Source organism: Cotesia glomerata, linkage group LG4, assembly GCF_020080835.1.
Source record: "Cotesia glomerata isolate CgM1 linkage group LG4, MPM_Cglom_v2.3, whole genome shotgun sequence".
NCBI lineage: Eukaryota > Metazoa > Arthropoda > Insecta > Hymenoptera > Braconidae > Cotesia > Cotesia glomerata.
The window spans coordinates 10,779,119-10,795,089 of record NC_058161.1 but is presented as its reverse complement, the minus strand read 5'-3'; the positions used below and the strand labels follow the sequence as shown (position 1 = coordinate 10,795,089).

Here is a 15,971-nt window from a genome sequence, read left to right as displayed (position 1 = left end):
AATTCTACTTTATTTACAAGTTTACATTAATTTATGAATCGAGAGCATACAATAGGTAAATAAAATACAGTAAGTAATCTTAAGTATTAATTTAACTTTTATTCGTTTAATGTTATCATTAAGTGTAGTATATTTTCAAGATTGAATTTCTATTACATAAAAACTAAAAAGTATATTTATTTCTTGCCAGACTTTTTGATTCCTCCAGTGACCAGGGGTCCTTTTTGACCAGCCTTCTTTGCAGCTTCTGCTAAAGCTTTTTGTTGTTCCTTTTGCTTTTGCTTGAATGCAAGATCATCGTCATCAAGATCTTTAGACTCTTTTTTGGGAGCTTTCAAAGGTTTCTTCTTGCCACCTTCTCGACCTGACATTCTGGAATTAAAAAAAAAAATATACATATTTAATAAACATGTGGTTTTACTAAGGTTATGTTTCGTAGTCATATCTTTTTAAAAGCTGGTTTTTATTTGTAAAATAATTAAATTTTAAGAAAATTGATTGATTGTGTAGTAATCTAGAGTAATTCTTACCTGATAAATTTTTATGAGTGCGTGTAAAAATTATTAAATTAATAATATTGAGTATATTAATTTCTGAACAAGTCTCAAAACTACTATTAGACACTTGTAATAGAACTAAAGTCCAAAGTTGAATGCGATATGTGATAGCTATATCGATAGTACAAAAAAGTGACGCTCAGTTCTCGGTCTCTTCTGTAGATTAGTTTCGTGGTTCTATCTCGTGATGACAATGAGTACAAGGAATATTTTTCTCGCTTTTTACTTCAATTGCAAAAATAGATAATAAAGGTATCTGTTCTTTGTATTAGTAAAAAAAACGAGTGAGCCTCACAGCCATAAGGTCACAATAGAAGTGAAACTTTTTTAATCGTTAAGTTGGTCTATATTATATATATTTTTATAATGTAGCATCTCATGTTTTGAAAAACACAAGAAAATAATTTTATCAACTACCCGGTATTTGAGAAATAAAACACAAAAGTTTGAAAAATTCAAAAATGCACGCCTGATAACGCAAATTTATTAAAAAAAAAAAAAAATTGTATAATTGATTAAAAAAAAAAATTAGGAAAACGGTTGACCCTAAAGGCCATCCCGGCACGATTACGATTCGTACGGCGCCACGATTTGAAGGCGAATTCATATAGATCTCGACGAAAGAAAACGAAATGAAAGAATAAAATTTTTCGATATCTCGCTTAATTTCCGAGATATCGAGACTTAAAAATCGAAAAAATTTTTTTTCACTTTTTTTAGCATATTTTCATAGATTTTTGATAAGAAATGGAAAAGAATGAATAAAATTTTTCGATATCTTGAACAGTTTACGAGATATCAACACTTCAAGATTCAACAAAATGAAAAATTTATTTAAAAAATTTTTATTTTTCAATTTTATAAGTTTAAAAAAAAAAATTTTCAAAATAATAAAAAAAAAAAAAAAATAACAATTAAAAAATAATAATAAAATAAGACCATCACAAACGCGGGTAATCGTGTTGCGCCCTTTTAACCTGGTTTGAATGTGTGTTTTATTCGTAATTAGACCATCACAAACGCGGGTAATCGTGTTGCGCCCTTTTAACATGGTTTGAATGTGTGTTTTATTCGTCATTAGACCATCCCAAACGCGGGTAATCGTGTTGCGCCCTTTTAACATGGTTTAAATGTGTGTTTTACTTGTCAATAGGCTAACATAAGTGCGTGTAATTGCAAAAAAAAATTTTTTATCAAAAAATCTATGAAAATATGTTAAAAAAAGTGAAAAAAAATTTTTTCAATTTTTCGATTTTTAAGCCTCGATATCTCGGAAACTAAGCGAGATATCAAAAAATTTTATTTTTTCATTTCGTTTTTTTTTCGTCGAGATCTATAGGAATCCGCCTTCAAATCGTGGCGCCGTACGAATCGTAATCTCCCCGCCATCCCTTTAACTTCCCGCTAATTCGATACTCAAGCACTCAAAATTGCACTTATTACGTTTTTGAGCTCTTCGACTCCAAAATATAATTTTCGTGTTATTTTGAGCTCTCCGAGCTCAAAAGTCTGATAGAAGATTAATAAAACACTATTTTTTGACATTTCAAACCGCGATAACTTTTGGATGAATCAACCGATTTTCATGTGGTTTGCGGCATTCGACGCAGTTTTTGAAGCCTCATAAAGAGTTTTTGAGTTTAAATTGATAGAAAGAGGAATTTCGAAGTAATTCCACAAAAACACTTTTTTCAGTTTTCTTTCGATAACGATAACTTACGAACGAATCATCCTATTTCGACTGGGCTGGTAGTGATTGACGTGGTTTTTTAAGGTTAAGAGCTGATTAGTTTTTGAAATCAATAGGTAAATCCGTTCAAAAGTTATTCCAAAAAAACTACATTTGAAAAAAATTTTTTTTTGTAGTTTTTTTGAAATTTCTCCAAATATACTAGTCCGAATTGGTCCAAATTGTATTTAAAATCTAAGTTTGGTCAGACCTTTCCGAATGACACCAACCGCGATCAATTCGGTCAAGCCGTTTAAAAGTTATAAGAGGTTTACATTTAAAGATTACAAAATATCTTGACCTTGACAAGTCGAGTGTAAAGCACAACCTCACGCGCTTCGCACTATGAGGCGTGCAATTACACTTTTGTTCATTAATATATGCATGAATTTATTAATAAGAATATTATTAAAATAGCCGATAGAACAAAATATATTTCTAAATAACGTACTTAAATTTCGACGCATGTGCCAAACAATATACATGTAGGCGATAATAACAGATGAAAATACATTTCTACATACTATATCATATATGTAATACTTCTATATGGACAGTTTAAATGGGAAGGAATGTCCCACTATTAAGGTGCCGACATATACTATTTTCTCTCTCGTCCCAGATACCTGGTTCACGTTGCGCATGCTTGAGAATTCCCCATGATATTAATAGAGGGGGAAGAATGAGGGGAATAATTTTGTGGTTATGATTCTGTTTACAAATATATTTATTATTGTAATTCAGAAAAACAATTATAAATTTTAAAAAACTTTTGTTTTTATTTAAATAATATTCTTTTTCCAACAATCAGTTATTGAAAAATGGTGAAGTTGTGTTATTTATGTGATATAAAAGCGTCGAGAGCTGAATATATCTCTTTGCATCAGTAAGTGCAAATTATTTTTAATTTTTTAGATGAAATCCTTTATTATGTTATTAATAATATTTAAATTTGATCAATTTTAGATTTCCGAAAAATTTGGAGATACGTTTAAAGTGGCTAAATGCTTGTGGATTAACTGAAAATGATGATGTAAAAAGAACTTGCATATGTTCCAGACATTTCAAAGCTGATGATATTTGTCAATAAAAAATTTTTGGAGTTGTTAAATCTTCTATAAAACGTAATGCAGTTCCTACACTTTATTTAAAAAATCCACTCAGTATTGATAAAACTAGTAAATTACCACCAAACACGCCGCTATCGGAAGTATTTGATGAGAATGGAGTCAGCAATCAATCGTCATCATGTTTTTCTGAGAATAATATTGTCAACCAATATAATGTACTCAATACTTTGCAAAAAAGTAAAATAATAAAATTTATGTAAAAACATAAAAGGATAGTAACAAAAAAAATATTTATATATTATTTCTACTATTTGTAGGTCCAAAAAAATGTTTTGAAGTAGACAATACTGAATGTCAAACCTCAAATAATAGTAGCATTAATTTTTGTAAGTTTAATGGAAAAATTTAATTTTTTAATATTGTTAAATATTTTAATTCCAGGAGCCTCTTGTAACCAATCTGATTTAAATGAATTTACAGAAAATGCAAAATCAAATCCTATCAGCGAAGACGAAAATACTGGTGAGAATAAATATTATATTTTATTGTTAATATTTTTCTAATTAATACTGTTTTATTCTTATTTAAAGTTCCACATGAAATTGATTCCCCAAATCAATTTCGAAAGTGTAAATTTTACGAGCCTCGTCATGTTAGTGAAATTTCAATATCAGATTTTGCGACGCCTAAAAGGAGTAAAAGAACCCTTTCTTTAATAAAAGAGACTGATAAAAAAAAATCGGATAAAATAAAGCAGCTACAGAGGTAAACGAGGAACTTCGAGAAAAAAATTTCATCTTTGCAAGATTTAATAAATCATCTTAAGGAAAACCGTATGTTAACTGATGAGAGTGGTGATGCTCTAATGGTATAGTATATTCTAACTAATATAAATTGTATAATTATAAAATTGTAAATATTTTACACAAATGTTATGGATCACGAATTTTACTAATAATTTAGTTTATTGATGTTTTATGATAAGGTATTTATCATCAAATATTTGTAGCAATTGTACATATTTACTTTATTTTTCTTTTCTCAGCGGATTTCGGTATAAAAATTTTAACTAATATTAAATATTTTGCTTATCAATATTTACAAATTAAGTTTGTTTTATTTTAAATGGAAAGATGGCGAAATGAAAAAAAAAATGTCAAATTTTTAGATCGATAATTTTCTTCATAATATTTTTTTCTATGTAGAGTATGATGCCAGAAGATTTAACAAATATTACAATTATGAAGGTTAAAGATGGAAGAGGATACACACCGCAAGTCCGTTCTTTTGCATTATCTTTACATTTTTATTCGCCTAAGGCTTACAGATACGTTCGAGAAAAGTTCAATAACAATTTACCATCTGTATCAACTATAAAATCTTGGTACAGAGTAGTGGATGGATCTCCTGGGTTTACAGATGAATCTTTTAAAGCTATTGAATTGCGATGTGCAGAGAAGAGCGGTATAGTTAATTTGGTTCTGGATGAAATGTCAATAAAAGAAGAAATAATTTATGATAAAAAAGAATTTCATGGAAGCATAAGCTTCGGGACAGTACAAAATTCAGATTCTGCTTACTCTGATAATGACAACCCTATTACAGCAAAAAATGCATTAGTTTTAATGGCAGTTTCGATGAACGAAAATTGGAAAATCCCAATTGGTTATTTTTTGGTTAGATCATTGAATAGTGAAGAGCGGGCAAGTATTTTGAGATTGGCATTTGAGCTACTACACAAAGCTAATTGCAAAGTTTATTCATTAACATTTGACGGAGCAGCTTCAAATATAAGCATGTGCAATTCTTTAGGTGCTAATTTGAACTTCGGACCCAATTTTAAGCCTTACTTTACTAATCCGGCGACATCTGAAAAATGTTATATATTTTATGATTTCTGTCATATGATTAAACTAATACGAAATACTTTTGGAGATCACAAAATAATCAAAACTGTTGATAATAAATCTATTTTGTGGTCATACATTGAGAAATTGTATGACCTACAATGCAAAGAAGGTTTGAGAGTAGCTAATAAGTTAACCAAAAAACACGTTAATTATCAAAATAATAAAATGAACGTAAAATTAGCCATACAAACACTTAGCGAAAGTGTGTCAAAAGCTTTAAAGTTTTTACAAATAATTGATGATCCAGAAATCCAAAAGGACTTCGAAGGTAGTTCTGAAACAGCTTTATTTTGCTTAAATTTTAACAATATTGGTGATATGTTAAATTGTAAAAATAAATTTTCTAAGGGTGAATTCAATACCCCTTTGAATGATGAAACTTATCTGAAAATGAAAGACCATGCTTTAAAATTTGAAAATTATATTATTAATTTATGTAATGACAAGGGAACACCTTTAATTTATACTAAACGAAAAACTGGCTTTATTGGGATGATTATAGCTCTAAGGAATATATTTCCTGTTATGATCAATTAAAAAAAGAAGGAATGACTTATTTATTGACATATAAGCTGTCTCAAGATTACATTGAAACATTTTTTAGCGCTATCAGAAGTCGTGGAGGTTTCAATAATAATCCTAATGTTTTATAATTTAAAAATGCGTATAAGCGTTTGTTAGTAAGGCATGAATTGAAACAATTCGAAAATGGTTATTGCGCCTTTGACAATGTAAACATTTTACACGTATCATCAAACACAAGAAATTGTTACGACCAAATTGGACATGCAGATTTGCTTCAAAACACTGAAAATCCCGATATTTCGGATCACGATTATATTCGTTATTGCTGGGATTTATCTCCATTTGTTGAAAATATTGTTCTATATATAGCGGGTTATGTTTCACACAGAGTCTCTAAAATAATATTCTGTCCTGTTTGCAAAAATCAATTAATTTCGGATGAATCAAGTGAATCTATGTCTCTTTTATTTCTTATCAAAAATAGAGGACCATTTAAAATACCATCGAAAGATGTTATTAGTATTTGTAAGACTTCAGAAAAAATAATTAGACAACGTTCTCATGAATTACTGAACAAAAATATAAAAACTATTGTTACAAATGAAATATGTCGAAAAATAGGACTAATGTTTGATAATAAAGAAATGAACGATCATGTTTTACTTCAAAATTTTTCTGATAATCATCGTTATCAGTTATGTAAATGGACTATTGAAGTATATTTAAACACAAGATTTTTTTATGAAGCCAAAAAATTATCAATTAAAGATAATTATGTTCGGCAAAAATATAATAGACTCATTTTATTTTATAACCAATAAGAAATTAACAAACTGCATGCTAATTTTTGTGTAAAATAAACTTGTATCAGTTAAACGATTAGTTACATTTTTTTATTTTATTATATTTCACTAATATTTTCACGTCCAAGTACTTAAGATATAATTTAAAATTTTTTACAAGCATTTCCAAGAAACAAAAATAGTTTGAGTGAGGTTTATTTTTTTTTTAATTTCAAAAATACTTCTTCTTTTTAATAAAATTATTCTTTTAAATTCTCTTAAACAGTAAAAAAATAATTGTTCAGTATTATTTTGTATTTTAAAATAAATTTGCATTGAATTAAAAAAAAAATTTTATAATAACATTCCTGTTTTGAATAACCCGCTGCTTTCCCCTTTGCGCACAAAAGAATGCGCAGAACCGAGCTGGAACCTCAGAGGACAGAGAAAGTGTTATTCTTCTGTCTTTCTTAGTCGGAACAGCTTCCACTTATAGAAACTGTCCATATAGAAGTATTACATATATGTACTATACCCTATGTTAAAAATGTACTATAGGGACCGTGTTTCACACACACATGCGTTATTGCACGCACAGTATACTCTGGTATCATACTCTTCCATTCTATTCGGCTATTCTCAAACCTCCCCACTCTTTAAGATATGTTAGGCTTGCTACACGAGCATTTCCCCTTCTCCTCCATTCTGTACTTTCACTTACGGTTCCCCTCTCACGCGATACCCCTATTAGACCTCAAAACGTTCAGATTTACCCTCCGTAAAGAAGTTTCACTTCAAAAATAACATTGCGACATTGAAGTTTGGGAACGTTATAATAGGCATGGTTTAAATATTAAACATCTGGTCATCATAAATAAATTAGGCAAAGTAGGTTCCAGTTAATATTTGCATATGAAAATACCTAGCTTTTCTATGTTTTTACTATTAATTTAAAGACTTACAAATACTAGCGAACGTAAAAAAATAAGTAATGCATGTTTTATTTGCGAAATTATTAAACTAGCGAATGCAATAATTCGAAAGTCATTTTTTAAGTATCACGAAAAGTTGTTAAATATAGTAGACATTTACGAACAGTTTAATTTTATAAATAAATAATATATTACCTTAAAATGACTTATGAAACGATTATTTTTTTACACCGACATTATTTTGGTTAAAAAAAAATTCTATATGTCTAGGTTCTTATTATAGTTAAAAAAAAATTAAATAATTGTAAGCGGATACTTGATAAAATCTTTATACCTATTGTTTTTTTTTTTTTATTATTTCTTTTTCTAATGTTTAATTTTTTTATGAGTAGTTATATTATTTATTTGACAAACTAAAATGTTCTAAAACCTCTACTGCTTAAAGTGCCATTGATATTTGCAATATTATAAATCGGCAAGTAATGAATATATCATAGTTAACAGTTTTATATATAAATTACATGTTACATTTGTAGCATATTAATTAGGTATATATTAAATCACTTGAAAAAACACACGCTTGCAAAATTTAGAAATCTGATAAGTTTTTTTATTACTACTTTTCTTGTTTATATGGAAATAAATAAACTTCGATGTTTAGTCTCTATTAGCAAAAAAATAGCTATATTTTAATAGATAACGAAAATATATAATTTACCATTTCAGCTGTTAAATTAAGATAAAATTACAATTAACAATTATCAATTATAAGCACTTAACGATTTGAAAAATAAAAAATAATCATTTTTGCACTGATTGCAGAAAAAAAATTATTTAATGAAATTACCCTGATAGCCACGCTTTGATTAAAAGTAGTTGCATTTCAGCAGTTACAGTTAACTTGACATCAAGTTTGCCGTAAATTTTTATAGTACAATAGTTGTAAACAAATTGAATGCAATTTACAGCCCCAATTTGAATACAAGTTAACACCGAACTTTTAGTTAAATTGTACTACAATTTTACTACAACTTGAATAAAATACTTGTACTGCAAGTCTTGACGTCAAATTGCACTGTAACTTGTAGACAACTTAAGTAAAAACGTTTGGTTTGCAACTTTTTTCATCAAGTTGGCTACAAATTTTGGCAGTAGATTGAATAAAAGTTTAAGTTAAGATGGCTATCAGGGTAAAAGTGCAAATTGTTTACATTATGAGCACATGTTAATATTTATATTGAAGTCTACTTTAAGTAGTTCGATTTTTGCCGCTAGTTAGCGTATTCAAATTTTAAGGATCTCAACACGGTCCTGTTTTTTATTTTTTATTTTTTTTTTAATTTTAATTTTACTGGTATTACAATAATTATTTGTATCCAATTATTTGGGCATAAGCTATCAATCACACTAAATTGTTGCAATATTTTTACTAACTAAAATGCAGTTAAAATTAAACTTGATTGCTGCCGCTTGTGGTGATAACCTAGGAATTGGAATCAACGGACGTTTGCCATGGAAACTCAAGTATTCAAATTTAAAATAATTAATATTTATTTAATTTTATGATTGAGAATTTGCTGAATAAAAATTTTTTTTCAGGGCTGAAATGGCATTTTTTACTAACATGACAACTAAAACTAAAAATGTTAACAAAAAAAATGTTCTCATTATGGGACGAAAAACGTGGGAGGGTATCCCAAAAAAGTTTAGACCTCTACAAAATCGAATAAATATTATTTTATCTCATCAAAAATTGTAAGTAGTAATAATGGTTTTGATACCATTAGATATCCGACCATTCGTTTATTTTATTCAACAAATTAATAAGTCGTAACAAAACATTAAAAAAAATTTTGTTTATGGATTTTTGAATTTCTCCATGTAAAAATTAAAAAAAAAAATTTTTCATAATAATTCCTCTGTTGAGAAAATTCCTAAAAATTGTCAGATATCTATTAATTTTAGTATTATTGGTAACAATTAATAATTTAATTAAGAAAATATAAACAGACTTAAAATGTTAACATTTTTTTAATTGATTTTAAATTATTTGTAAATTTAGAGACTACGAAAACGAACCAATTGTTTGTCAAAGTTTACAACATGCATTAGACACTATTTCTAAGCCCGATCTTTGTGAAATAGTTGAAAATATTTGGGTGATTGGCGGTCACGCTGTTTATAAAGTAATTATAACTTTTGTTTTCTTATAATTATTATTTTACTTAAATCTACGTATTTATTATCATTTTACCTCAGGCAGCTATAGATCATCTCAATTGTTTCCGAATATACTTGACTTATATCAAAAAAGATTTTGAATGTGACACGTTTTTTCCGTCTATTCCCAAAAATTTTATTGAAACAAGGTTAGCATAACATGATAATTAAATTAATCATTCATTAAAATTTTATATTAATTAATAAGTGCTTTTGTTGATTCTAGCGACACTAACATACCCTCGGATATCCAAGAAGAAAATGGTATTCAATTTCTTTATAAAGTTTATGAGAAGGTTTCAAATTAATGAAATAATGTAACATAAAATCAATTATGTAAAGAAGATGTTTTTTATTTTAATTATATTCTTGTATTAAAAAAAATCTTTTTGGTGTTTTTTGTTAATGTATACATGTATATGTATATATGTATACATATATATTTAACCAGGGGGCCATTGCATTTGCCTTCCTCCAAGAACATGTAAATGTAAATGATAAACTGACTGAGCTCCATTTTGACCATCATTGACAACTAGTCGAAATCCTTGATCAAGCCCTTCTTGTTTAGCAACTTTTCGAGCAACATTCATAAGATGTCCTAGTAAAAGTTCATCCTCGTCAGCAGCTTTTGACAGTTGAGGTATCGGTTTGCGAGGAATGACAAGAAAATGAGTTGGTGCTTGAGCGTTGATGTCATGAAAAGCAACACACTAAAAATATCCATTTTAGAGAATTAATTTCATAAGTGAATTAGACATAATAAATATAATTCATAGAGTAACTGTTAGGTTAAGTTCACTGAATTAAATAATAATTGAAAGTTAAAAACTATTATAAGTAATTATATTCAAAATTTGATTGATTACCTTATCATCTTCGTAAATAAATTTACAGGGGATTTCTTTTCGAAGAATTTTTCCAAAAATTGTATCCTCACTAGGAACTGCAGATTGTGCTTTTTCCACCTCGGACGCCATTTTTCTTATAAGCATAAAAATGTTCGATGAGTAGGCTTTTCGATTATAACTATAATTAAGGTGTTTGATAGCAGTAATTAATCTCATAACCATATAATTTCTATTTAATTATTACATGTGAACTAAATTACTCGATTATTAATTTTTTGTATATATGCAGTTTGTATTGAATTTATCAAGTCGCATATTTATGCAACCACTATACACTCACTCGCAGACAACAGTATCGTAATCCATATATACATATGTATATGTATAATTTTTTTCCAAGTTAAGAATAATAAAATATTTTTAAAAAACCGATAAAGTTAAAAAAAAAACAAAGTAATCAAAAATAATTTTCTTTATTATTATCAAGTGCTTCAACAATAGTTTAGCTTAAAATAAAGCACGAAACGTTTAAATTTGATTACTGAAATCATTATTTCAATTTGTAATTATCATTAAGTTATTTAGCTTTTACATACTTACATGTTATTGAAAGGTTTTTTTTTTAAGGAAATTAACGTCGTCAATTAATTAATTATCTCCATGATTATAAATGATTTTTATTTTCGGACCAAATATTTTTCTATAAATTATAGCTATAATAAATACCTTATCTTAAATAACAATGATATCGTTTATTATAATATAATACCAATTAAAACTTAGCATTAAATTATTTTTTTGTTGTTATAAATAACGATAATACATGAACAAAAAATTATAAATAAAAGTATATATAATACATAAATATAATAAGTGTATGAAATATTAATTAATGACTTACTATTACGGTATTATGATTTTATCAATTAAATGCTAGCACGGAAATGAATTCGATTATAAAAATATCAATATGAATAACATCAGCATTGTTATTTTCAATAATTAGTACAGATCAATATGATCGCAGTCTTACAAAATTGTACCATGTACATGTAATAAAAATTAAAATCCAAGATACTCTACACTAAATCTTAAATTTAACGCAAAATAATACATTGATTGGTCATTAACAATGATGTACATTGATATAAATAATTAATCTACATAAGACCGTTCAATTGGTTTCATTTACACGGTGAACTTGAATAATATATTCGACTCCAATATTTTTTTTTTTTACATTTACAAATATTTTTCAAAAATTAGTTTCAACGTAATGATTATTTAACGATTGAACTTAATTTTTTAATAAAAGAAAAAAAAATTGACAAGAAAAAATACTTTTTACGAAGAATCAACAAAATACCTATGTTGAAGAGCTTGGGCTGCCGTTAAACGTACGTGAGGATTAAATGTTAATAAATTGGTAATTAAATCTAAGCCATCACTGTCTATTTGAGGTATTATATTTTTTAACAGCATCGGACGTCGTTGTGGAAATGCAGTCCAACTAAGAGAGACGTTTTTCGGCCATTCTTCTTGGCTAGGAGTACCAATTACTCTATAAATAAATATTTATTTATGACCAACTAATTTCTTAATTTATTTAACCATAGACTTACTGGAAAATTCTATCTAATTCATCGCCTTCACTGCTTCCAGGAAATAGAGGAGCAAGCCTGTTTAATTCAGCAAGAATACAACCGATGGACCAAATATCAACAGGGGTTGCATAAGGGCACCCTAAGAGTACTTCAGGTGCACGATACCAGAGTGTTACAACCTTTTAAAAAATGTAAATGTTTAATTATAATAAACGAAAAATGAATTTAATTTATCAAAAAAAGCTGTACTTACCACAGAAGTTAATCTCATCTCAAAGTCGTATGTTTTTGCTAAACCAAAGTCTGCTATTTTTATTCTACCATCTCGAGTTACTAGAAGATTTTGAGGTTTTAAATCTCGATGAATAATGCGATGACTGTGTAAAAAATCAACCCCTAAAAGAATCTCTTTGGACATTTGTTTAATTAAATGGGGTGATAAACCCCCAGGTGGGCTTACAGAAATAAAAGAAGCTAAATCTTGTTCGACATGTTCAAAAACTAACCATAAAATCATTCCACGATTCATTGATTCAGTTTGCTTGGCATTGGCTGGAAGCTGAAGATAATTTCCTTGACAAACATCCAAGAGTCTTACAATATTTGGATGTTCAAATCTTTCTAATTGTTTTAATCCAGCGATTTCTCTTAGAGTCGATGTAGGAAGTCCATCTTCTGTCAAAGGAACTCGAACTTTCTTTAACGCAACAACTTGACCACTTGACAAATCTTTGGCCTTGTACACAGTCCCATAAGCTCCATCACCGATCTGAGATAATTCTTGATAATGAGCATGCTCACCAACTAATGAACCATCTGCTTTCCTTCCCATTATTTGCCTACCCAAAAATTTTGTTGAATTCTCAACGTCTTGTGAGTCTTCCTTGTCCTTTGAAGGACCAGGAGTTGGATCATCGACCTCCAGATTTTCTTTACTGTTATCTTTTTCTGAAGAACTACTTCTTGATAATATTTCGCTCGTTTCAAGACTTATGTCAGCCTCTTCTTCTGCCTCTAATCCGATATCTTCATCAGTTTCCGATAGTTTAGATTTTTTTGATGGTGGTGAAGAAGGAAGTGGTGAATTTTTTGATGGCTCCAAGCTCGGAAGCCGCCGTCTTTCCGCCATCACAACATCTCTCAGCTTTTTATCTGAAAAAGTAAATATAAAATAAAGTAATATATAAATAAATAAAAATAAAACTATGTTTATAAAATGAGTGTAATATTAGTAATAATAATAATAATAATAATAATAATTGTAATAATAACAACAACAACAACAATAATAATAATAATAATAATAATAATAAATCATGAGATTGAATCTATACAGAAATTCTTATAAATACTTGAAAACTTTTCTTTAGCAGATCACAACGATATGAATACGAATAACAAGAAGAGAAAACATCTGCTTTAGCACCTGCTGTCTTATTAAATCGATGTTTCTGAATATTACTTCTTATCCTTATACATAGTTTTTGTTCCATTATCCAAACACCTGAATATAAATATTAACGTATAATAATGATAAAAGATTATGAGATTATTTAATAACATTTTTAATTGTAAAGTATTAAAATATTGTAAGAAAATTCATAGGAAAAATTCTAGCTAACAATAATCATTTTTTTCCAAAAATTAAAATATGAGTTTATTTCTTGTATTATAAACAACGTCTTCTGAATACTTTAAAAAATATTTTCGTTAGTGACCGAAGAGCCGTACATGATTACTAGTCTTTAATGTATTTATATATATTGATTAAATACTCACTAACTTTTGTAATTATATAGAGATTTCAGTTCATGAAAAAACCTTTTCTTAATCCCAACTCATTAGGAGGTGTTTCTTCAAACATTTGTTACCAAGGTAACAATAATTAGCTTGGAAAAATAATAATAGTATTCAAAAATAAATATCGCCTAGTGCCTCAGGTACCAAGCTTCATATTTGAGTATTATAATTTGTGCTCACTAGTTATAAATACTATCTTATAGTAAATTCATTCGAAACTATCCTTTGACTTTTAAGATATTATATAAAAGTTATATAATTATATATTAAATATAATTGTAAAAAATTATATAATTAAACGCGATAAATTTTTGTTCGTGTCATATACTTTTCATTAATATGCTCTAATCTTGAATCGAACATTATGATTCATAAAATTCTAACTTTCGAATAGAATAATTGAAGTCTTAAGATAATAATTGTATTTTTTTTTTATTTCAGATGAAATTCGGATAAAAAAGAAACCCTAATATGATCTAACAAAAAGTCAAATTATAGTTCATTGTTATCAATTTATTGCTTTCAACATTTTCTTTTTAAAAACCAATTATCATAGCAAAATATTTAATACATAATAATAGTCTAATATTTTTATCTCTGCACTCGAAATTTAAAATTAATTTTTTCGTAATAAATAATTTATAGTAATGATCAACAACGTAAAAAAATTATGAAAACATCTTATTTATTATCTTTCATTTGTTTTTATACTTAGAGCCAATTTTAGAATTCAAGATCTATTTTTATTTGGAATTCAAATATGCTTAAGTATCTTTTATACCGACAATCTAAAATAAATTAAGAAATTTATAATAATTCTTTGGCATGAAATAAAATTTTATTTCAATTTTAAATTCACCATCTATTATTTAAGATCATAATAAAAAGAGTAAGCATCTGATTTTTTTAACTATGAAAAAAAAAATTTAACTGCTTGGCATTGAATAATTATTTCTAAAAGCTTCTAATTCGTACACAAAAACTATCAATAAGGAAAGTTGGCGATACTTATTCAGTATTATTGTCAGTTCGCATGGTGTTCTAATGTTAATGTTTAACATGAAGAAATAAAACAAAATGAATTATTGAATAAAAAATTAACCCTCAAAAGTAAACTTATGCCACGCTCACTTACTATACATGGCCCACGTGGTTGTACAATGAATAGTTCAAATGTTGCGTCGTCCCTTGACGCCACAATTCTATTCGTCATCCGTCTGATATGATGACCTTATATTGAACATTAAGCTATTCGTTTAAAACTACAATGTTATTATCCCGCTGACTCATTATGAAACCTGTATTTCCTTCATATATTTAATAACTTTATGTTCAATAAATTTTATAAAATAAAATACAATTACAAATGCAAAATAACTTACCATTATTTAGATTGTGGATAAATCCTACAACATTTACGAAGTCGCGTTTGTAGGACACACAACTATGACAAATGAATTTTAAAATGATCTGAAGAATAATTAAATATAAAATAATATTTTAAGAAGCAGTAAGACGTTATATACATGAGAACTAATGGTTAATTAATTGATACGATTAGAAAAATCAAAAATAAATGTAAGTATTGATAAATCGGCGAGTATGAGGTTCATTAAAAAAATTTGAGTTCAAGCGTCCTCGTTGGGCCAATGACGCTCTCACACTGCGTTATACGTACCGAAAACCGAAACATGAATGGAATGCGTCCACCTTCCACAACGGCGACGATGCATACGAGACGATGCTTTGGAATGAAGCAAGCGGGAGATTCTCCAGGAGCGGTCCAACTTCTTTTAGGGGCCCCTATTTCTTCTTCATTTCATTTCGTTTTATTCGTTCTCAATAGATCATCTTTTTTAGATATATTTTGCGGCAAATAAATGCTCCATGTTTTTTCCATGCGTATTAATAATTATTTATTATTCATTTTAATATTATTTTACTTTTGTTTAACACGACAAAAAAATTATACTTAATTAGAATATATTTTT

The 15,971-nt window shown here is 27.8% G+C and overlaps 4 protein-coding genes across 12 annotated transcripts; 1 reads left to right on the top strand and 3 right to left on the bottom strand.

Annotated features, from left to right (window-relative positions):
- Positions 1 to 74: 74 nt before the first annotated feature.
- On the bottom strand, positions 75 to 372 carry LOC123263422 (translation machinery-associated protein 7 homolog). The gene has a single exon (XM_044726178.1). It carries the CDS (start codon positions 369 to 371, stop codon positions 177 to 179), a length of 195 nt encoding a protein of 64 aa, XP_044582113.1. The 5' UTR covers position 372; the 3' UTR covers positions 75 to 176.
- Positions 373 to 629: 257 nt separating this feature from the next.
- LOC123263410 (dihydrofolate reductase) lies at positions 630 to 10,092 on the top strand. Of its 3 annotated transcripts, none has more exons than XM_044726168.1 (6): positions 630 to 809; positions 8,993 to 9,029; positions 9,105 to 9,260; positions 9,568 to 9,691; positions 9,765 to 9,874; positions 9,952 to 10,092. In XM_044726168.1, exons 3-6 carry the CDS (start codon positions 9,112 to 9,114, stop codon positions 10,031 to 10,033), a joined length of 465 nt encoding a protein of 154 aa, XP_044582103.1. In that variant the 5' UTR covers positions 630 to 809; positions 8,993 to 9,029; positions 9,105 to 9,111; the 3' UTR covers positions 10,034 to 10,092. The 3 variants fall into 3 exon arrangements, with proteins under 3 accessions (XP_044582103.1, XP_044582104.1, XP_044582102.1); XM_044726169.1 differs by lacking the exon at positions 630 to 809 and adding an exon at positions 6,902 to 7,461; XM_044726167.1 differs by lacking the exon at positions 630 to 809 and having other exon boundaries at positions 8,340 to 9,029.
- LOC123263414 (histidine triad nucleotide-binding protein 1) lies at positions 10,054 to 10,937 on the bottom strand. Its single transcript, XM_044726171.1, has 2 exons — positions 10,595 to 10,937; positions 10,054 to 10,438 (listed from the first exon to the last, which is right to left on the bottom strand). Exons 1-2 carry the CDS (start codon positions 10,796 to 10,798, stop codon positions 10,169 to 10,171), a joined length of 474 nt encoding a protein of 157 aa, XP_044582106.1. The 5' UTR covers positions 10,799 to 10,937; the 3' UTR covers positions 10,054 to 10,168.
- Positions 10,938 to 11,545: 608 nt separating this feature from the next.
- On the bottom strand, positions 11,546 to 15,750 carry LOC123263385 (cyclin-dependent kinase 4). 7 transcript variants are annotated; one of them, XM_044726111.1, is made up of 6 exons: positions 15,659 to 15,750; positions 15,363 to 15,450; positions 13,607 to 13,684; positions 12,434 to 13,332; positions 12,199 to 12,359; positions 11,546 to 12,137 (listed from the first exon to the last, which is right to left on the bottom strand). In XM_044726111.1, exons 1-6 carry the CDS (start codon positions 15,671 to 15,673, stop codon positions 11,921 to 11,923), a joined length of 1,458 nt encoding a protein of 485 aa, XP_044582046.1. In that variant the 5' UTR covers positions 15,674 to 15,750; the 3' UTR covers positions 11,546 to 11,920. The 7 variants fall into 7 exon arrangements, with proteins under 7 accessions (XP_044582046.1, XP_044582047.1, XP_044582048.1 ...); XM_044726112.1 differs by lacking the exon at positions 13,607 to 13,684 and having other exon boundaries at positions 15,659 to 15,745; XM_044726113.1 differs by lacking the exons at positions 15,363 to 15,450; positions 15,659 to 15,750 and adding an exon at positions 15,116 to 15,297.
- Between the last annotated feature and the right edge of the window lie 221 nt (positions 15,751 to 15,971).